Source organism: Mixophyes fleayi, chromosome 3, assembly GCF_038048845.1.
Source record: "Mixophyes fleayi isolate aMixFle1 chromosome 3, aMixFle1.hap1, whole genome shotgun sequence".
Taxonomy (NCBI): Eukaryota; Metazoa; Chordata; class Amphibia; order Anura; family Limnodynastidae; genus Mixophyes; species Mixophyes fleayi.
Window position 1 is genome coordinate 1 of NC_134404.1, and position 23957 is coordinate 23957.

Consider the following 23957-nt stretch of genomic DNA (forward strand, 5'->3'; position numbering starts at 1 on the left):
TATCACTGTCCCCCCTGTGTGTTATATGTATCACTGTCCTCCTGTCGTGTTACATGTATCACTGTCCTCCCCTGTGTGTTACTATGTATCACTGTCCTCCCCTGTGCTGTTATATGTATCACTGTCCTCCCCTGTGTGTTACATGTATCACTGTCCCCTGTGTGTTACTGTCTGTCCCCCTGTGTGTTACATGTATCACTGTCCTCCCTGTGTGTTACATGTATCACTGGTCCTCCCTGTGTGTTACATGTATCACTGTCCTCCCTGTGTGTTATATGTATCACTGTCTCCCTGTGTGTTACTATGTATCACTGTCCTCCCTGTGTGTTACATGTATCACTGTCCTACCCTGTGTGTTACATGTATCAGCTGTCCTCCTGTGTGTTATATGTATCACTGTCCTCCTGTGTGTTACATGTATCACTGTCCCCCTGTGTGTTATATGTATCACTGTCCTCCTGTGTGTTACATGTATCACTGTCCTCCCTGTGTGTTACATGTATCACTGTCCTCCCTGTGTGTTATATGTATCACTGTCCTCCTGTGTGTTACATGTATCACTGTCCCCCTGTGTGTTATATGTATCACTGTCCTCCTGTGTGTTACATGTATCACTGTCCCCCTGTGTGTTATCATGTATCACTGTCCTCCCTGTGTGTTACATGTATCACTGTCCCCCTGTGTGTTACATGTATCACTGTCCTCCTGTGTGTTACATGTATCACTGTCCCTCCTGTGTGTTACATGTATCACTGTCCCCCTGTGTGTTACAATGTATCACTGTCCCCCTGTGTTGTTACGTATGTATCACTGTCCTCCTGTGTCGTTATATGTATCACTGTCCTCCCTGTGTGTTACATGTATCACTGTCCTCCCTGTGTGTTACATGTATCACTGTCCTCCCTGTGTGTTACATGTATCACTGTCCCCCTGTGTGTTATATGTATCACTGTCCTCCTGTGTGTTACATGTATCACTGTCCTCCTGTGTGTTACATGTATCACTGTCCTCCTGTGTGTTACATGTATCACTGTCCCCTGTGGTTACAGTATCACTGTCCCCTGTGTGTTACATGTATCACTGTCCTCCTGTGTGTGTTACATGTATCACTGTCCCCCTGTGTGTTACATGTATCACTGTCCCCTGTGTGTTACATGTATCACTGTCCTCCTGTGTGTTATATGTATCACTGTCCCCCTGTGTGTTACATGTATCACTGTCCCTCCCTGTGTGTTAACATGTATCACTGTCCTCCTGTGTGTTACATGTATCACTGTCCTCCTGTGTGTTACATGTATCACTGTCCCCCTGTGTGTTACATGTATCACTGTCCTCCCTGTGTGTTATATGTATCACTGTCCCCCTGTGTGTTATATGTATCACTGTCCTCCCTGTGTGTTACATGTATCACTGTCCTCCTGTGTGTTACATGTATCACTGTCCCCCTGTGTGTTACTGTATCACTGTCCTCCCTGTGTGTTACATGTATCACTGTCCCCCTGTGTGTTACATGTATCACTGTCCCCTGTGTGTTATATGTATCACTGTCCCCTGTGTGTTATATGTATCACTGTCCTCCTGTGTGTTATATGTATCACTGTCCTCCTGTGTGTTACTGTATCACTGTCCTCCCTGTGTGTTACCTGTATCACTGTCCCCCCTGTGTGTTATATGTATCACTGTCTCCCCTGTGTGTTATATGTATCACTGTCTCCCTGTGTGTTATATGTATCACTGTCTCCCCTGTGTGTTACATGTATCACTGTCCCCCTGTGTGTTACATGTATCACTGTCCTCCCTGTGTGTTACATGTATCACTGTCCTCCTGTGTGTTACATGTATCACTGTCCTCCCTGTGTGTTATATGTATCACTCTCCTCCCTGTGTGTTACATGTATCACTGTCCCTCCTGTGTGTTATATGTATCACTGTCCTCCTGTGTGTTACATGTATCACTGTCCCCCTGTGTGTTACATGTATCACTGTCCTCCCTGTGTGTTACATGTATCACTGTCCCCCTGTGTGTTATATGTATCACTGTCCTCCTGTGTGTTACATGTATCACTGTCCCCTGTGTGTTACATGTATCACTGTCCCCTGTGTGTTATATGTATCACTGTCCCCTGTGTGTTATATGTATCACTGTCCCCCTGTGTGTTACATGTATCACTGTCCCTCCCTGTGTGTTACATGTATCACTGTCCCCCCTGTGTGTTATATGTATCACTGTCCCCCTGTGTGTTATATGTATCACTGTCCCCCTGTGTGTTATATGTATCACTGTCCCCTGTGTGTTACATGTATCACTGTCCTCCTGTGTGTTATATGTATCACTGTCCTCCTGTGTGTTACCTGTATCACTGTCCCCCTGTGTGTTACCTGTATCACTGTCCTCCCTGTGTGTTACATGTATCACTGTCCCCTGTGTGTTATATGTATCACTGTCCCCTGTGTGTTACATGTATCACTGTCTCCCCTGTGTGTTATATGTATCACTGTCCTCCTGTGTGTTATATGTATCACTGTCCCCTGTGTGTTACCTGTATCACTGTCCTCCCTGTGTGTTACCTGTATCACTGTCCCCCCTGTGTGTTATATGTATCACTGTCTCCCCTGTGTGTTACATGTATCACTGTCCCCCTGTGTGTTATATGTATCACTGTCTCCCCTGTGTGTTATATGTATCACTGTCCTCCCTGTGTGTTACATGTATCACTGTCCTCCCTGTGTGTTACATGTATCACTGTCCTCCCTGTGTGTTACATGTATCACTGTCCCCCTGTGTGTTACATGTATCACTGTCCTCCCTGTGTGTTATATGTATCACTGTCCTCCCTGTGTGTTACATGTATCACTGTCCCCTGTGTGTTACATGTATCACTGTCCCCTGTGTGTTACATGTATCACTGTCCTCCCTGTGTGTTACATGTATCACTGTCCCCCTGTGTGTTACATGTATCACTGTCCTCCCTGTGTGTTACATGTATCACTGTCCCCCTGTGTGTTACATGTATCACTGTCCCCCTGTGTGTTATATGTATCACTGTCCCCTGTGTGTTATATGTATCACTGTCCTCCTGTGTGTTACATGTATCACTGTCCCTCCTGTGTGTTACATGTATCACTGTCCCCCTGTGTGTTACATGTATCACTGTCCTCCTGTGTGTTACATGTATCACTGTCCTCCTGTGTGTGTTACATGTATCACTGTCCCCTGTGTGTTACATGTATCACTGTCCTCCTGTGTGTTACATGTATCACTGTCCTCCTGTGTGTTACATGTATCACTGTCCTCCTGTGTGTTACATGTATCACTGTCCTCCCTGTGTGTTACATGTATCACTGTCCCCTGTGTGTTACATGTATCACTGTCCTCCTGTGTGTTACATGTATCACTGTCCTCCTGTGTGTTACATGTATCACTGTCCTCCTGTGTGTTACATGTATCACTGTCCTCCCTGTGTGTTACATGTATCACTGTCCTCCCTGTGTGTTACATGTATCACTGTCCTCCTGTGTGTTACATGTATCACTGTCCTCCTGTGTGTTACATGTATCACTGTCCCCCTGTGTGTTACATGTATCACTGTCCTCCCTGTGTGTTATATGTATCACTGTCCCCCTGTGTGTTATATGTATCACTGTCCCCCTGTGTGTTTACATGTATCACTGTCCCCCTGTGTGTTATATGTATCACTGTCCTCCCTGTGTGTTATATGTATCACTGTCCCCTGTGTGTTATATGTATCACTGTCCTCCCTGTGTGTTACATGTATCACTGTCCCCCCTGTGTGTTATATGTATCACTGTCCTCCTGTGTGTTACATGTATCACTGTCCCCTGTGTGTTATATGTATCACTGTCCCCCTGTGTGTTATATGTATCACTGTCCCCTGTGTGTTATATGTATCACTGTCCTCCCTGTGTGTTACATGTATCACTGTCCCCCTGTGTGTTATATGTATCACTGTCCTCCTGTGTGTTACATGTATCACTGTCCCCCTGTGTGTTATATGTATCACTGTCCTCCCTGTGTGTTACATGTATCACTGTCCCCTGTGTGTTACATGTATCACTGTCCTCCCTGTGTGTTATATGTATCACTGTCCTCCCTGTGTGTTACATGTATCACTGTCCCCCTGTGTGTTATATGTATCACTGTCCTCCTGTGTGTTACATGTATCACTGTCCCCCTGTGTGTTATATGTATCACTGTCCTCCCTGTGTGTTACATGTATCACTGTCCCCCTGTGTGTTACATGTATCACTGTCCCCCTGTGTGTTATATGTATCACTGTCCTCCCTGTGTGTTACATGTATCACTGTCCCCCTGTGTGTTATATGTATCACTGTCCCCTGTGTGTTACATGTATCACTGTCCTCCTGTGTGTTACATGTATCACTGTCCTCCTGTGTGTTACATGTATCACTGTCCCCCTGTGTGTTACATGTATCACTGTCCTCCCTGTGTGTTACATGTATCACTGTCCCTCCCTGTGTGTTACATGTATCACTGTCCTCCCTGTGTGTTACATGTATCACTGTCCCCCTGTGTGTTACATGTATCACTGTCCCCCTGTGTGTTACTATGTATCACTGTCCCCTGTGTGTTACATGTATCACTGTCCTCCTGTGTGTTACATGTATCACTGTCCTCCTGTGTGTTACATGTATCACTGTCCTCCTGTGTGTTACATGTATCACTGTCCTCCTGTGTGTGTTACATGTATCACTGTCCCTGTGTGTTACATGTATCACTGTCCCCTGTGTGTTACATGTATCACTGTCCTCCTGTGTGTTATATGTATCACTGTCCTCCTGTGTGTTACATGTATCACTGTCCTCCCTGTGTGTTACATGTATCACTGTCCTCCTGTGTGTTACATGTATCACTGTCCCCTGTGTGTTACATGTATCACTGTCCTCCCTGTGTGTTACATGTATCACTGTCCTCCCTGTGTGTTACATGTATCACTGTCCTCCTGTGTGTTACATGTATCACTGTCCCCCTGTGTGTTACATGTATCACTGTCCTCCTGTGTGTTACATGTATCACTGTCCTCCTGTGTGTTACATGTATCACTGTCCTCCTGTGTGTTATATGTATCACTGTCCTCCCTGTGTGTTATATGTATCACTGTCCTCCTGTGTGTTATATGTATCACTGTCCCCCTGTGTGTTATATGTATCACTGTCCTCCTGTGTGTTACATGTATCACTGTCCCCCTGTGTGTTACATGTATCACTGTCCCCCTGTGTGTTATATGTATCACTGTCCCCTGTGTGTTACATGTATCACTGTCCCCTGTGTGTTATATGTATCACTGTCCTCCTGTGTGTTACATGTATCACTGTCCCCCTGTGTGTTACATGTATCACTGTCCCCCCCTGTGTGTTACATGTATCACTGTCCTCCTGTGTGTTACATGTATCACTGTCCCCCTGTGTGTTACATGTATCACTGTCCCCTGTGTGTTATATGTATCACTGTCCCCTGTGTGTTATATGTATCACTGTCCTCCCTGTGTGTTACATGTATCACTGTCCCCCTGTGTGTTACATGTATCACTGTCCTCCTGTGTGTTATATGTATCACTGTCCTCCCTGTGTGTTATATGTATCACTGTCCTCCTGTGTGTTACCTGTATCACTGTCCTCCTGTGTGTTATATGTATCACTGTCCTCCCTGTGTGTTATATGTATCACTGTCCTCCCTGTGTGTTACATGTATCACTGTCCCCCTGTGTGTTATATGTATCACTGTCCTCCTGTGTGTTATATGTATCACTGTCCCTGTGTGTTATATGTATCACTGTCCTCCTGTGTGTTATATGTATCACTGTCCCCCTGTGTGTTATATGTATCACTGTCCTCCTGTGTGTTATATGTATCACTGTCCTCCCTGTGTGTTATATGTATCACTGTCCTCCCTGTGTGTTATATGTATCACTGTCCCCTTCTGTGTGTTATATGTATCACTGTCCCCCTGTGTGTTATATGTATCACTGTCCTCCTGTGTGTTATATGTATCACTGTCCTCCCTGTGTGTTATATGTATCACTGTCCTCCCTGTGTGTTATATGTATCACTGTCCTCCTGTGTGTTATATGTATCACTGTCCTCCTGTGTGTTATATGTATCACTGTCCCCCTGTGTGTTATATGTATCACTGTCCCCTGTGTGTTATATGTATCACTGTCCTCCTGTGTGTTATATGTATCACTGTCCCCCTGTGTGTTACATGTATCACTGTCCTCCCTGTGTGTTATATGTATCACTGTCCTCCTGTGTGTTACATGTATCACTGTCCTCCCTGTGTGTTATATGTATCACTGTCCTCCCTGTGTGGTTACATGTATCACTGTCCTCCCTGTGTGTTACATGTATCACTGTCCTCCCTGTGTGTTACATGTATCACTGTCCTCCTGTGTGTTACATGTATCACTGTCCCCTGTGTGTTATATGTATCACTGTCCCCTGTGTTATATGTATCACTGTCCTCCTGTGTGTTATATGTATCACTGTCCTCCTGTGTGTTATATGTATCACTGTCCTCCCTGTGTGTTATATGTATCACTGTCCTCCCTGTGTGTTACATGTATCACTGTCCTCCCTGTGTGTTATATGTATCACTGTCCCCCCCGTGTGTTATATGTATCACTGTCCTCCCTGTGTGTTATATGTATCACTGTCCCCTGTGTGTTATATGTTATCACTGTCCTCCTGTGTGTTATATGTATCACTGTCCTCCCTGTGTGTTATATGTATCACTGTCCTCCCTGTGTGTTACATGTATCACTGTCCTCCCTGTGTGTTATATGTATCACTGTCCTCCCTGTGTGTTACATGTATCACTGTCCTCCCTGTGTGTTATATGTATCACTGTCCCCCCCGTGTGTTATATGTATCACTGTCCTCCCTGTGTGTTACATGTATCACTGTCCTCCTGTGTGTTACATGTATCACTGTCCTCCCCTGTGTGTTATATGTATCACTGTCCCCTGTGTGTTATATGTATCACTGTCCCCTGTGTGTTATATGTATCACTGTCCTCCTGTGTGTTACCTGTATCACTGTCCTCCCTGTGTGTTATATGTATCACTGTCCTCCCTGTGTGTTACATGTATCACTGTCCTCCCTGTGTGTTACATGTATCACTGTCCCCTGTGTGTTACATGTATCACTGTCCCCTGTGTGTTACATGTATCACTGTCCCCCTGTGTGTTACATGTATCACTGTCCCCTGTGTGTTATATGTATCACTGTCCTCCCTGTGTGTTACATGTATCACTGTCCTCCCTGTGTGTTATATGTATCACTGTCCCCTGTGTGTTACATGTATCACTGTCCTCCTGTGTGTTATATGTATCACTGTCCTCCCTGTGTGTTACATGTATCACTGTCCTCCCTGTGTGTTATATGTATCACTGTCCCCCTGTGTGTTACATGTATCACTGTCCCCCTGTGTGTTACATGTATCACTGTCCTCCCTGTGTGTTACATGTATCACTGTCCCCCCTGTGTGTTATATGTATCACTGTCCCCCTGTGTGTTACATGTATCACTGTCCCCCTGTGGTGTTACCTGTATCACTGTCCCCCTGTGTGTTACCTGTATCACTGTCCCCTCTAGTTCCCCGGAACGGATGTTCCGGCCCATGTTCCGCACGGACAGTACTGGCAGGGGACGCGGCCTGTGTACAGCAGGTTCCGGGCGGTGTCAGTTCCCCTCTCCGGGGTCTCACGATGCATTTCTCTATACCAGAGACGGAGACCTGCAGCTCCGACAGCGGGAGCCCGTACATGGTGAGCTGGGCCGCGGAGCTCACACTCTATGTGCTGCCAATACCTGTCTGTGTCCCGATATTATCCTCTCTGTGTCCCGATGTTTTCTCCTCTGTCCCGTATAAGGGGGGCAGTGGAGCATTGGGGGGGGGGGGGTTGCCCGTATAAGGGGGCAGTGGAGCATTGGGGGGGGGGGGGTTGCCCGGTATAAGGGGGCAGTGGAGCATTGGGGGGGGGGGGGTTGCCCGGTATAAGGGGGGCAGTGGAGCATTGGGGGGGGGTTGCCTGGTATAAGGGGGGCAGTAGAGCATTGGGGGGGGGTTGCCTGGTATAAGGGGGCAGTGGAGCATTGGGGGGGGGGGGGTTGCCCGGTATAAGGGGGCAGTGGAGCATTGGGGGGGGTTGCCTGGTATAAGGGGGGCAGTGGAGCATTGGGGGGGGGTTGCCTGGTATAAGGGGGGCAGTAGAGCATTGGGGGGGGTTGCCTGGTATAAGGGGGGCAGTGGAGCATTGGGGGGGGGGTTGCCTGGTATAAGGGGGGCAGTGGAGCATTGGGGGGGGGTTGCCTGGTATAAGGGGGGCAGTGGAGCATTGGGGGGGGTTGCCTGGTATAAGGGGGGCAGTGGAGCCATTGGGGGGGGGGGGGTTGCCTGGTATAAGGGGGGGCAGTGGAGCATTGGGGGGGGGTTGCCCGGTATAAGGGGAGCGGTGGAGCGTCGGGGGGGAGGCGGGTTGCCCGGTATAATGGGGCAGTAGAGCATTGGCGGGCGGTTGCCTGGTATAAGGGGGGCAGTGGAGTGTTGGGGGGGGGGGGGTTTGCCCGGTATAAGGGGGGCAGTGGAGCGTCGGGGGGAGGCGGGTTGCCTGGTATAAGGGGGGCAGTGGAGCGTCATGGGGTTTGCCTGGTATAAGGGGCGCGGTGGGAGCGTCGGGGGGGAGGCGGGTTGCCTGGTATAAGGGGGGCAGTAGAGCATTGGCGGGCGGTTGCCTGGTATAAGGGGGGCAGTGGAGCGTCGGGGGGAGGCGGGCTGCCTGGTATAAGGGGGGCAGTGGAGCGTCATGGGGTTTGCCTGGTATAAGGGGGGCAGTGGCGTGTTGGGGGGGGAGGCGGGTTGCCTGGTATAAGGTGGGCAGTAGAGCATTGGCGGGCGGTTGCCTGGTATAAGGGGGGCAGTGGAGCGTCGTGGGGGTTGCCTGGTATAAAGGGGGTAGTGGCGTATTGGTGTGTAACATCAGGATGTAATGTATTCTCTAAACTTGGATTTAGCGCAGTTTAAACTATATTTACATCAATCTGATTTCCTAAGTGACTCGCTGTTAGGTGAGAGAGGCGGCAGAGATTGGAGGACTGAGAAGAAATGAGGGACTTGAAGGAGGATTGTTTAGTGAGGGAGAGGGCGGAGCAATGGGAAGAAAGGATAAATATACAGTGTCGCAATGCGCCACTAATTGAAATACATTTATTCAATAAGTTATTTCTAAGTGATCCTGCTACAAGTTTATTTAACAAACGGATTGCACTAAATAGTAATAATAATATTTTATTTAATAACCTGCAACAAATAACACTTTAGCATAGATTGTCAGCTGTCTGTATGTATGACCCAGTATTGTCTTATTAATGTTTGTTCCCAATTGTAAAGCGCTACAGAATTTGCTGGCGCTATATAAATAAATGATGATGATGATGATGATAGTCAGCACAGACAACATACAGGGTATAATGAAAACACCTCACCAGTATCCTGGTCACTCCCAGGGACTGCTGTCTATCCATCCAAGCTCTCCCCCTCTCTCATTTGATGCTACAGTAAGGTAGTGGTCCTGAGTCCCTGTCACTCCGCTTTTGATAGACACACAGATCCCCAAGACCTGGAGATGTAGATCAGGGACTGATTGTCACATCCATGTCTCCTGGCAGAGGCCTAGATCTCAACACCAGCCTGACTTCAGCTATCACTGGGTAGTAAAAGCCAATTTGCTGTCATTTAAAGGTGAAACGGTCCCTGTGGAGTTCCAGGACCGCCTGATTGGTCTTTTTCCGTGTTTACCTTTTCTCAGGTAATCATGCAGATAAAGGGTTATCAGATGATACAATTAAGGACAAGTAGTGTTATGTGGCTGTACAGTGACTTTTACAGAGATTGTTTAAACAGTACAGGACACAACCCAGAAACATTACATTTAAATGCAGACTTCAGTCATCTGTAATAAAACAGAGCACACAGACACACCCCTTAACAAAGGTGACGAGACCTCCTGGTGTGATGGACATTCATGCAGGATTTTGGTGGACAATACAATATAATCCTTCTGCCTAGGCTGAGACAATGGTCTAATCTGCATGTGTACATGAGTTTACAAAGCCATGCTGTGACAGGATGGACCTCCTTTACCACCCTGTGCTGGGGAGCGGCTGGGTTTGCCTTGCCACCATCCCCTATATCCCAATTGCTCCCCCTATGAACGCAGTAGGTGGGCTCTGCTGCCACCACTAGACTCCTTCATCGGTGCTTAGAACCTCTTCCTTCTGGGTACACACTTGCTGCTAGTGTACCCTCTAGCTGGGCACCTGGACTGGTACCCCTGACCTCTTGCCTTCAGATCAGGGCTGCTGAGGGTAGCGGGCAGAGCGTTTGTACTGGATGCTGGGTCCCAACCTCAGAACAGCTGGATAATGGATTAGATTGGCCTAATCTGTAAATCACAGGAATTACAGCAGGTAAGTAGGTGTCAGAGCAGGATCTTGAAGCAGTAAAATTTATTAGCTCAAGTAGTCCCTAATACAGACAGTTACACATTAGTTTGAGATACTAGTGATCTTAGAAGTTACAGATGGATTAATACATTACATGGTAAAACAGGGCTCTTTTTATATAGATTCTGACACATTACCTGGCATGGGGGAATCCAGCCCCCTTTTCTACCTGGCACCACAAGTCTGAGCTATTACATCAGATTTTTAGCATCAGTATTCTCTAGACTTGAGATAACGTAGTTTTAAACTTTAACAAAATGTGCATCATTCTGTGATTTCCTAAATTACTTACTGATTACAATATTCTTGTAGTTCATCAATCTTTTTAACAGGACAGGATAAATGTAACAACTTCCTGCTGTGCATTCAGACTAAATTGATCACTCACAATGAGAAGACTTAATTAGGATTTCCTTTCTTACAAAACCACATTTCCTCCAACATATGGCTACTGCATCAGAAATCAATACATTTCCAATAGCAAAATACAACACAATCTGAAAAATCAATACATGTGCAATGATACACAGCGGCACACTGAACCCCGAATTGAATTCGGTATATACCAGTTTAGACATAACCAAAATAAAATATATGGTCTAAAAACACGATTGGGAAATCTGGGGGACCAAAGGGCTAGAGAAGTACATGTTTATATAGTCCACACTTTGTGAGAAACGAGGGTGAGATCACTTGGTCACAATCTCCTACACTGAGGTCATGGAGAGTATCTTGTGTTCACGCTGATTTATGCTCAGGATTTCCTTTCTTCAGCCCATGTTATCTGCTTCCTGTTTATAACTCCAGTAATTTGTATCTGCAGTTTTCTGTTCTGCAAACAGATCAGTTCCGATGGGTTATTGTTATTTGTGTACTTTAGATGTCCTAATACTGTGATAGGTCTCCTGGATGTCGGTGTTAATCCAGGTAGAAGGTGATGTAAGACTTGTTGGATCGATGATTGTTAGGGGCATATTTAAAGTGCTTTAGCTCCTAAAATGCCTCTTCGTCCAGTTAATAACGTGTTAGTAAATCCTGTGACAAACGCCGTTCAGCATTTGTCTGTAGAAGTCTCAGACCAGCCTCAGTTGCTCTCTCAGGAATAGGTAACAGATATTTGAAGATTATACCTGTCAGAAAACGATGATTAGTAGACCCAGCTGGGCCGTGTGACATAGATGTGAAAGGGTTAATCAAAACAGAAGCATCTTGACTGTCTAAATATTCCCCAAAATAAATGTCACACTCACTATTAATATCCAGTTCTGCCACCACTAAGATTTGGTTCAAGAACTGACACTCCTTAGGAAGTCTTCAGTTACTCTCTGACTGATCCCAAAATACAGCCTAAATTAATCAATGTAAACTGTACAGTGGTTCCATATTTATTGATAACCTTTCCCATGCCCTCTCTTCTAACTTCCCACTATTATTATTGGGATTTTCAACATCCCTACTGACTCCCCTATTAGTACTGCTGCCTCTATCTCTCACGTCCTCCTTCGTCCTCTTCCAATGGACAGCTCCCATCTGCCATCAGCCCAGTGTTCTCCCATTTTTGTGACATCTCCAACCTCTCCAATTCTGTCTCCCCCCACTGTAATCCTAATTTCCCTCTCCTTTACCCCCTGTCCCCTCACCCAAAGTGGTGCGCACAACAACACTGAATCCATTCTCTTCGCGACCAGGTTTGCCTCTCTGGCCTGTGCTCTCTATCACTCCCTCTGCTCCTACCCTCCTGTAAGTGTATCTGAAATCCTCACTCTTCCTCCTCTTCTACATTTTGCTCTCTTGACACTGTTCCCTCCAATCTTCTCCGCTCTCTCTCGCCACCTTGCTCACCTCTATAACCTCTCTCCACTGGTATCTTCCCCTCCTCATTCAAGCCTGCTCCTTTATTCACAAGAAACCCTCCCCTTGATCCATCTTCTCTCTCCAACTACCACCCTGTGTCTCTCAAGGCTCTGTCCTTGGCCCTCTGCTCTTCTCTCTCTACAACACTTTTTTCTGTGGAGTTAGTCATTTGTCCTCCAATGCCACCTCTACGCTGATGATACGCAAATCTATCTTTCCTCCCCTGACCTCTCCCTAACTCAAGTATCTAGCTGTCTCTCTGCTGTCACAGCGCTTCCTCAAACTCAACATCTCCAACTTCTAGCTCATCATCTGCCAATGTTCCTATCACTCCCAATATTTCCCTAACATCAAACTCTCCTGTCCCTCCACAGCCGCTGCCTTGGAGTCATCCTTCAGCTTTACACCTCATATCCATTCCCTTACGAAGTCCTGCCAGCTCCTCCTCCGTACCATTACTAAAATCCACCCCTTCCTTTCTAGGGAAGCAACCAAAATCTTTGTTCATTCACTCATTTTTTTCATCTGAACTACTGCAACCCCCCCTCTCCCTGGACTCCCTGCCCTTCAATCCATCCAGAATGCTGCGACCACTCATCTTCCTCTTCCCTCCCCCCCTCTTCTACTTCTCCACTGCATAAATCCCGTCATTGTCTCTCTAGCTGTTTCAGAATTCAGTTCAAGCTCCTCACCCTGACTTACAAAGCCCTCGCCAACACCTCTCCCCCGTACATTTATTATTATCCTGTATAGGGCGCCATAAATGGTCCGCAGGGGCAGAGAGCCAAGGAGGGGGTGCAGAATGTAGCTGCTGTGGAGGGAAGAGGGCCCTGCTGATGAGAGCGTACAATCTAAGGATCTCAATCTTACATCCCTGACCCCCACACGGTCACTCCGCTCTACCTCTGACCTCCGCCTCTCTAAATCTCTCATTTCCTCCTCCGATGATCACCTCCAAGACGTCCCCCATACTGCCCCACCTTTGGAAGTCCCTACCCCGCCTAACTCGACTCTCCCCTAACCTGCAATCCTTCAGATGCTAAGTCTTCATGCTTGCCTATCCTACCACCTCCTGACCGTCTTGTCCATCACCTCCTCTTCCTTTACCCACAATCTCAATTTTATTCCACTTGCTTCTACTGTCTCTCACCACCCCTCCCTCTAGAATGTAAGCTGTCCCGGGCAGGGTCCTCTCTACCTATTGTCCCACGTCTGTCTACTGTCCGTCTCCCTTGTACGTCCTTGTCATGTCTTCTGTTACATTCTGTGTGAGTCCCCACAGTGTTACTCACTCATCTGTGCTGCTTATGTGTAACTGGTTAACACATATATGTATTTGTATTAGTTGTATTTCAGTACAGAAGAGGGTGACTGTGAATAAACAGCCGGTCACATAAAGGCTTCAGAGGCACCTACGTGACATTAACCCCTTCTTTGGTTACAGTCAGCTGGAAACCAAGTTATCTAAAGCAACTTCAGGATTTATCACGTTAATATATTATTGTCCTAATTATGGTGACACCTGTACTCTCAGTGATCTTATTGGTGAGACTATAGATTATTTCTGTCTTCTAATGCAGTTTCTTTTTCAGGCCTATAACATTCACGTCAATGGGGTCCTCCACTGCCGGGTGCGCTACAGCCAGCTGTTTGGCCTCCATGAGCAGGTATCAGACAGTAGGGATTACTGGCTGGATGGATGTCCCACCTTCTTGGTGCGCTCTGCTGATTGATCCCTCCTTTCCCTTCTCCAATGTTACAGCTGAGGAGAGAGTATGGAAATGTGGTTCCCATGTTCCCCCCCAAGAAGCTGTTCACACTGACACCAGCTGAGGGTGGAGCAGAGACGAGAGCAGCTCGAGAAATACATGCAGGCAGGTCAGTTCTGTTATGTAGAGGAGCTCGTGGCCTGCCCCTCCCCCTACAGGGTGACAGGAGCTATGAGACATGGAGCCTGCCCCACCCCCTACAGGGTGACAGGAGCTATGAGACATGGAGCCTGCCCCCCCCCCCCCCTACAGGGTGACAGGAGCTATGAGACATGGAGCCTGCCCCCCCCCCCTCCCCCTACAGGGTGACAGGAGCTATGAGACATGGAGCCTGCCCCCCCCCCCCTACAGGGTGACAGAAGCTATGAGACATGGAGCCTGCCCCTCCCCCTACAGGGTGACAGGAGCTATGAGACATGGAGCCTGCCCCACCCCCTACAGGGTGACAGAAGCTATGAGACATGGAGCCTGCCCCTCCTCCTATAGGGTGACAGGAGCTATGAGACATGGAGCCTGACCCCCTCCCCCCCCTTACAGGGTGACAGGAGTTATGAGACATGGAGCCTGCCCCTCCCCCTACAGGGTGACAGGAGCTATGAGACATGGAGCCTGCCCCTCCTCCTATAGGGTGACAGGAGCTATGAGACATGGAGCCTGCCCCTCCTCCTATAGGGTGACAGGAGCTATGAGACATGGAGCCTGCCCTCCTCCTATAGGGTGACAGGAGCTATGAGACATGGAGCCTGCCCTCCCCCCCCCTACAGGGTGACAGGAGCTATGAGACATGGAGCCTGCCCCCCCCCCTACAGGGTGACAGGAGCTATGAGACATGGAGCCTGCCCCTCCCCCTACAGGGTGACAGGAGCTATGAGACATGGAGCCTGCCCCTCCCCCTACAGGGTGACAGGAGCTATGAGACATGGAGCCTGCCCCCCCCCCCCCTACAGGGTGACAGGAGCTATGAGACATGGAACCTGCCCCCCCCCCCTCCTACAGGGTGACAGAAGCTATGAGACATGGAGCCCTGACCCCCCCCCCCCCCTTACAGGGTGACAGGAGATATGAGACATGGAGCCTGAACCCCCCCCCCCCCCCCTTACAGGGTGACAGGAGCTATGAGACATGGTGCCTGCCCCCCCCCCCCCCCCTCCCCCTACATGGTGACAGGAGCTATGAGACATGGAGCCTGCCCCTCCCCCTACAGGGGGACGGAAAGGAGCTAGGAGACCTGGAGCCTGCCCCCCCCCCCCTACAGGGTGACAGGAGCTATGAGACATGGAGCCTGCCCCCCCCCCCCCTACAGGGTGACAGAAGCTATGAGACATGGAGCCTGCCCCTCCTCCTATAGGGTGACAGGAGCTATGAGACATGGAGCCTGACCCCCCCCCCCCCCTTACAGGGGTGACAGGAGTTATGAGACATGGAGCCTGCCCCTCCCCCTACAGGGTGACAGAAGCTATGAGACATGGAGCCTGCCCCTCCTCCTATAGGGTGACAGGGAGCTATGAGACATGGAGCCTGACCCCCCCCCCCCCCCCTTACAGAGTGACAGGAGTTATGAGACATGGAGCCTGCCCCTCCTCCTATAGGGTGACAGGAGCTATGAGACATGGAGCCTGCCCCCCTCCCCCCCTCCCCCTACAGGGTGACAGGAGCTATGAGACATGGAGCCTGCCCCTCCCCCTACAGGGTGACGGAAAGGAGCTAGGAGACCTGGAGCCTGCCCCTTTTTCTATAGGGTGACGCATTCTAATAACGCTTGTTTCCTCCACAGTACGACAGGACCCGCTGTTGGGAGCCAGTGAGACTTTTAACAATTTTCTGCGGCGCTCTCAGCAGGTCAGTAATGGAGCTGCATCCGTCACCTCTCTATTATCTGTTAATTTGTAATCATTACTTGCTACACCCTCTCATGGTGACCTTTCACCTCAGAAAAGGTCCATGAGTAACTGAAGTCAAAAGTTCATGCTTAAAAGTCGTAATCCAGGTGGTTTGGAATCAAATTATAGCCGTGGGGACAGGTAGGGGGTTTGGTTGGTCTTGGACTGTAGCCATGAGCACAGGTAGGGGGTTTAGTCTTGGACTGTAGCCGTGGGGACAGGTAGGGGGTTTGGTCTTGGACTGTAGCCGTGGGGACAGGTAGGGGGTTTGGTCTTGGACTGTAGCCGTGGGCACAGGTAGGGGGTTTGGTTGGTCTTGGACTGTAGCCGTGGGGACAGGTAGGGGGTTTGGTTGGTCTTGGACTGTAGCTGTGGGGACAGGTAGGGGGTTTGGTTGGTCTTGGACTGTAGCTGTGGGGACAGGTAGGGGGTTTGGTTGGTCTTGGACTGTAGCCGTGGGGACAGGTAGGGGGTTTGGTTGGTCTTGGACTGTAGCCGTGGGGACAGGTAGGGGGTTTGGTTGGTCTTGGACTGTAGCCGTGGGCACAGGTAGGGGGTTTGGTTGGTCTTGGACTGTAGCTGTGGGGACAGGTAGGGGGTTTGGTTGGTCTTGGACTGTAGCTGTGGGGACAGGTAGGGGGTTTGGTTGGTCTTGGACTGTAGCCGTGGGGACAGGTAGGGGGTTTGGTTGGTCTTGGACTGTAGCCGTGGGGACAGGTAGGGGGTTTGGTTGGTCTTGGACTGTAGCATTGTCCTTACAACTGCTTTGGATGGGTCTGATTGAAGTGGATGGTGGGCTGAGGATTTTTCTGAGTTATATATAAGCTGTGGTTTTTCTGATATGTTTTTATGTTCTTTCTTTCCAAAGGAGACTCAACAGATCCCTACAGAGGAGGTCCAGCTGGAAGTCTTCCTCTCCAATGGGCAGAAGGTGAAAGTCACCATTCTGACATCTGACCAGACCGAAGATGTGCTGGAGGTAAGATGCCCCGTTCCTAAAGATGAAACCTGGAGGAACATTGTGCTTTTTGATGAATTGCAGAATAAAATATTGTCCGCTCGGCAGATATCTCCTTAATATGCTTTAGGGGGTGATTGTGATCCGGTCAGTCTGTCCTAATGTAGCAGCTTTTCCTTGTGTTATTGTCCCAGTTAGTGTGTGGGCAGTCCTGGGGTGTGTATCTTGTTTTATTAATTCCCACATTGTATCCACATCACAGACGTAACCATCTTCGTCTTCTACTGAATTCACTATTTATATTATATCATGTACTCATGTGAGATTATCCATATCTGCTGTCTTATGACCTCTGTCCATCCAACACAGGCAGTCACCACCAAACTGGACCTTCCAGAGGACCTGATCGGATACTTCAGCCTCTATCTCATTAAGGATGGCACTGAGGGCTCATTTCCTGTGAGTCCACTTGAACCATGCACACTGTGCACAGCACTATTCATCTCTGCCCTGAAGAGCTTACAATCTAATTGGATATTAGAAGACAGAAGCGCTGAGTGAGAGAATTAGGTCCCATGTAGGATAAGATCATTTGGAAGATGATGTGATATAGACCATTATCTTTCCATAATACAATAAAATAAGGCCAACATCTACAGTATGTCCTGATCCTCCATTGTTCCTTATCTGGAGATTATGATAGGAGTGTGAGGGGGGCAGTGAGAGGGTCCGACAGAGGTAAAGAGACTCTGGTGTGACATTGGTCTGTTAGTTAATGTCTGATTAGAGGGTCTGATCTGCAACTATTGGGGGGGGGGGGGTTAAATTTGTCCTGTATTTCGGAAATCGAGGTGTTGGTGAGAAATCTAATACAGTGACAGTCAGGGTCACTCCAGGATGGGACTAAAGGAGAAGGGTCAGGTGCTCAGATATACATCCCATGCTGCTCGGGGAGATTGTAGGGAGCCAGAGGAGCGAGGATAGGACTTTAATGCTTCGTTACGGGACCGCTCAGAGAGTGGTGTCACATCTTTGCACTTTAGCATTTCAAACTGAACAGACATGGCTGACCCCTCGCCCGTTAGTGTTGGTTATCGTGCCCCTGGCCATCAACAAATCATCTCATTGCAGGTATCTCCTTTAGAGTAACAACACATAAAACGTTCACACAGACAACTTCTTGCTTATTGTATCTGATCACAGCGGTCCCTTCCAAACATTTGTCAAGAAATTAAATCTTCCCATATCAGGATACAACTTTAATACTCCTAAAACAGAAATCTTGGACTTTTATATTCCAGCCTCAGTCAAAAATAATCTTAAAGCTAATTTCCTCTGCAAGTGTCGCAACTTAAATATTAGGGAGTCTCTATTACCAAGCACTACCATCAGTTGTTTCACGCTCATTATCTTCCTTTATTAGCAAAATTGAAAACCGACCATAATACGTAGGTCGAGCAGATGATGGCCTGGATCAGTGTCTTGTGTATGTGTCTTTTGTTTGTAAGTCTCTACAACGTGTCACCTCAACTTTTATCTGGGCATCAGGGACATTGTCTGGTCATACACTGTGATATTGGGCCAGATTCATAGCTGGCATTGTATACATAGGTGAAGGGTAGGTAAAGGCGACAGCAGAAAGACGAGATTTTGTAGATACATGAATCCAGAGGGCAGGATGAGGATTCCCCCTCACTGATATCACTTCCTTCTATTCCCTCCTCACTGATATCACTTCCTTCTATTCCCTCCTCACTGATATCACTTCCTTCTATTCCCTCCTCGCTGATATCACTTCCTTCTATTCCCTCCTCGCTGATATCACTTCCTTCTATTCCCTCCTCGCTGATATCACTTCCTTCTATTCCCCCCTCACTGATATCACTTCCTTCTATTCCCTCCTCACTGATATCACTTCCTTCTATTCCCCCCTCGCTGATATCACTTCCTTCTATTCCCTCCTCGCTGATATCACTTCCTTCTATTCCCCCCCTCGCTGATATCACTTCCTTCTATTCCCCCCTCACTGATATCACTTCTTTCTATTCCCCCTCACTGATATCACTTCTTTCTATTCCCCCTCGCTGATATCACTTCCTTCTATTCCCTCCTCGCTGATATCACTTCCTTCTATTCCCTCCTCGCTGATATCACTTCCTTCTATTCCCCCCTCGCTGATATCACTTCCTTCTATTCCCTCCTCGCTGATATCACTTCCTTCTATTCCCTCCTCACTGATATCACTTCCTTCTATTCCCCCCTCGCTGATATCACTTCCTTCTATTCCCTCCTCACTGATATCACTTCCTTCTATTCCCCCCTCACTGATATCACTTCCTTCTATTCCCCCTCGCTGATATCACTTCCTTCTATTCCCCCCTCGCTGATATCACTTCCTTCTATTCCCCCTCGCTGATATCACTTCCTTCTATTCCCTCCTCGCTGATATCACTTCCTTCTATTCCCCCCTCGCTGATATCACTTCCTTCTATTCCCCCTCGCTGATATCACTTCCTTCTATTCCCCCTCACTGATATCACTTCCTTCTATTCCCCCTCACTGATATCACTTCCTTCTATTCCCTCCTCACTGATATCACTTCCTTCTATTCCCCCCTCGCTGATATCACTTCCTTCTATTCCCTCCTCACTGATATCACTTCCTTCTATTCCCCCCTCGCTGATATCACTTCCTTCTATTCCCTCCTCGCTGATATCACTTCCTTCTATTCCCTCCTCACTGATATCACTTCCTTCTATTCCCCCCTCACTGATATCACTTCCTTCTATTCCCCCTCACTGATATCACTTCCTTCTATTCCCCCTCACTGATATCACTTCCTTCTATTCCCCCTCACTGATATCACTTCCTTCTATTCCCTCCTCGCTGATATCACTTCCTTCTATTCCCTCCTCACTGATATCACTTCCTTCTATTCCCTCCTCACTGATATCACTTCCTTCTATTCCCTCCTCACTGATATCACTTCCTTCTATTCCCCCTCACTGATATCACTTCCTTCTATTCCCCCTCACTGATATCACTTCCTTCTATTCCCCCCTCGCTGATATCACTTCCTTCTATTCCCTCCTCGCTGATATCACTTCCTTCTATTCCCTCCACGCTGATATCACTTCCTTCTATTCCCTCCACGCTGATATCACTTCCTTCTATTCCCTCCTCACTGATATCACTTCCTTCTATTCCCTCCTCACTGATATCACTTCCTTCTATTCCCTCCTCACTGATATCACTTCCTTCTATTCCCCCTCACTGATATCACTTCCTTCTATTCCCCCTCACTGATATCACTTCCTTCTATTCCCTCCTCACTGATATCACTTCCTTCTATTCCCCCCTCACTGATATCACTTCCTTCTATTCCCCCTCACTGATATCACTTCCTTCTATTCCCCCTCACTGATATCACTTCCTTCTATTCCCCCTCACTGATATCACTTCCTTCTATTCCCCCTCACTGATATCACTTCCTTCTATTCCCTCCTCACTGATATCACTTCCTTCTATTCCCTCCTCACTGATATCACTTCCTTCTATTCCCTCCTCGCTGATATCACTTCCTTCTATTCCCCCCTCACTGATATCACTTCCTTCTATTCCCTCCTCACTGATATCACTTCCTTCTATTCCCTCCTCGCTGATATCACTTCCTTCTATTCCCTCCTCGCTGATATCACTTCCTTCTATTCCCTCCTCACTGATATCACTTCCTTCTACTCCCTCCTCGCTGATATCACTTCCTTCTACTCCCCCCTCACTGATATCACTTCCTTCTATTCCCCCCTCACTGATATCACTTCCTTCTATTCCCTCCTCACTGATATCACTTCCTTCTATTCCCTCCTCACTGATATCACTTCCTTCTATTCCCTCCTCGCTGATATCACTTCCTTCTATTCCCCCCTCGCTGATATCACTTCCTTCTATTCCCCCCTCACTGATATCACTTCCTTCTATTCCCCCCTCACTGATATCACTTCCTTCTATTCCCCCCTCGCTGATATCACTTCCTTCTATTCCCCCCTCGCTGATATCACTTCCTTCTATTCCCTCCACGCTGATATCACTTCCTTCTATTCCCTCCACGCTGATATCACTTCCTTCTATTCCCTCCACGCTGATATCACTTCCTTCTATTCCCTCCACGCTGATATCACTTCCTTCTATTCCCTCCACGCTGATATCACTTCCTTCTATTCCCTCCACGCTGATATCACTTCCTTCTATTCCCTCCACGCTGATATCACTTCCTTCTATTCCCTCCTCACTGATATCACTTCCTTCTATTCCCCCTCACTGATATCACTTCCTTCTATTCCCCCTCGCTGATATCACTTCCTTCTATTCCCCCCTCACTGATATCACTTCCTTCTATTCCCTCCTCACTGATATCACTTCCTTCTATTCCCCCCTCACTGATATCACTTCCTAATATTTCCTCTCTTCCTCCTCTCGGTATTCCCTCCTCACTGACATTAATGAGAGAGCATATATTAGTCATAAGTATTTCATATCTAGGAAACGCGACTTACTGATAAATCTTCTCTTCTAATAGTTGTAAGAAAATTGCAGGAGTTCGAGTTGCCCTACGTGTCGGTCACCAGCCTCCGAAATAGAGAGTACAAGATTATCCTTCGTAAGAGGTAAGATAACTTGAGGTGAGCGGGAACAGCATGGTGGGAGTCACCACAGCGTAGGGTTCATGTAGTCAGAGAAGTACGAGGGATCGTACGCTCAGGAGTAACCTGGATGATACCATCGGTGGTGAGCGGGAACAGCATGATGGGAGTCACCACAGCGTAGGGTTCATGTAGTCAGAGAAGTACGAGGGATCGTACGCTCAGGAGTAACCTGGATGTTTATACCATCGGTGGTGAGCGGGAACAGCATGGTGGGAGTCACCACAGCGTAGGGTTCATGTAGTCAGAGAAGTACGAGGGATCGTACGCTCAGGAGTAACCTGGATGATACCATCGGTGGTGAGCGGGAACAGCATGATGGGAGTCACCGCAGCGTAGGGTTCATGTAGTCAGAGAAGTACGAGGGATCGTACGCTCAGGAGTAACCTGGATGATACCATCGGTGGTGAGCGGGAACAGCATGATGGGAGTCAGCGCAGCGTAGGGTTCATGTAGTCAGAGAAGTACGAGGGGTCGTACGCTCAGGAGTAACCTGGATGATACCATCGGTGGTGAGCGGGAACAGCATGGTGGGAGTCACCGCAGCGTAGGGTTCATGTAGTCAGAGAAGTACGAGGGATCGTACGCTCAGGAGTAACCTGGATGATACCATCGGTGGTGAGCGGGAACATCATGGTGGGAGTCACCGCAGCGTAGGGTTCATGTAGTCGGAGAAGTACGAGGGATCGTACGCTCAGGAGTAACCTGGATGATACCATCGGTGGTGAGCGGGAACAGCATGATGGGAGTCACCACAGCGTAGGGTTCATGTAGTCAGAGAAGTACGAGGGATCGTACGCTCAGGAGTAACCTGGATGTTTATACCATCGGTGGTGAGCGGGAACAGCATGGTGGGAGTCACCGCAGCGTAGGGTTCATGTAGTCAGAGAAGTACGAGGGATCGTACGCTCAGGAGTAACCTGGATGATACCATCGGTGGTGAGCGGGAACAGCATGATGGGAGTCAGCGCAGCGTAGGGTTCATGTAGTCAGAGAAGTACGAGGGGTCGTACGCTCAGGAGTAACCTGGATGATACCATCGGTGGTGAGCGGGAACAGCATGGTGGGAGTCACCGCAGCGTAGGGTTCATGTAGTCAGAGAAGTACGAGGGATCGTACGCTCAGGAGTAACCTGGATGATACCATCGGTGGTGAGCGGGAACAGCATGGTGGGAGTCACCGCAGCGTAGGGTTCATGTAGTCAGAGAAGTACGAGGGATCGTACGCTCAGGAGTAACCTGGATGATACCATCGGTGGTGAGCGGGAACAGCATGATGGGAGTCACCACAGCGTAGGGTTCATGTAGTCAGAGAAGTACGAGGGATCGTACGCTCAGGAGTAACCTGGATGTTTATACCATCGGTGGTGAGCGGGAACAGCATGGTGGGAGTCACCACAGCGTAGGGTTCATGTAGTCAGAGAAGTACGAGGGGTCGTACGCTCAGGAGTAACCTGGATGATACCATCGGTGGTGAGCGGGAACAGCATGATGGGAGTCACCGCAGCGTAGGGTTCATGTAGTCAGAGATGTACGAGGGATCGTAAGCTCAGGAGTAACCTGGATGATACCATCGGTGGTGAGCGGGAACAGCATGATGGGAGTCACCGCAGCGTAGGGTTCATGTAGTCAGAGAAGTACGAGGGGTCGTACGCTCAGGAGTAACCTGGATGTTTATTACCATCGGTGGAGAAGTTTGATGGATGTCACACCCAGGTAATGCTGACGAGTTGCGTACATATACATGTGTATGGTGCCTTGCAGAAGTATTCAGATCCTTTGAACATTTTAAATATTGCTGGATTACAAAGATACTTATTTTCCCATCAGTTATTACAAACTTGCAGACTCAGACAGAAAATTTTATTTACAAAGAAAAACAAAACAAAAAAGTGCAAGATCTAAGAAACAAATATCAACGTAGATTTAAAATAGTAAACAAAATGTATTTTATTTAAACCTCCACATTCAATACTAACACATATAGAACAATAAAAATGCTTATAAAATAAACTCCATATAAATACTGGTCCAGACCAATGTTTATGTCAGAATATAAAACATTCCTATAGTGCACTTATAGGGGACAAATGGTGGAAACATTTATTTTGTCCCATTTAATAGTATTTTATATCGTATTCCTAGGATTTCTAATAGCATGACATCACAGGATCACTCCATAGTTCACGACACAATTGTGTTTAACAGGATCCACACAGTTGATATAAGCTTCACACCACACGCTCTGGAAAGTT

At 47.9% G+C, this 23957-nt stretch overlaps 1 protein-coding gene across 1 annotated transcript in view; it reads left to right on the forward strand.

Moving 5' to 3' along the window:
- Positions 1–7671: 7671 nt before the first annotated feature.
- Positions 7672–23957, forward strand: part of SNX17 (sorting nexin 17) — a 36218-nt gene continuing 19932 nt past the window's right edge. The window contains 9 exon segments of the mRNA XM_075200987.1: positions 7672–7805; positions 13989–14063; positions 14159–14230; positions 14232–14274; positions 15940–16004; positions 16914–17024; positions 17373–17462; position 17710; positions 21580–21667. Coding sequence (XP_075057088.1) covers positions 7746–7805; positions 13989–14063; positions 14159–14230; positions 14232–14274; positions 15940–16004; positions 16914–17024; positions 17373–17462; position 17710; positions 21580–21667 — 605 coding nt within the window. The 5' untranslated portion in view covers positions 7672–7745.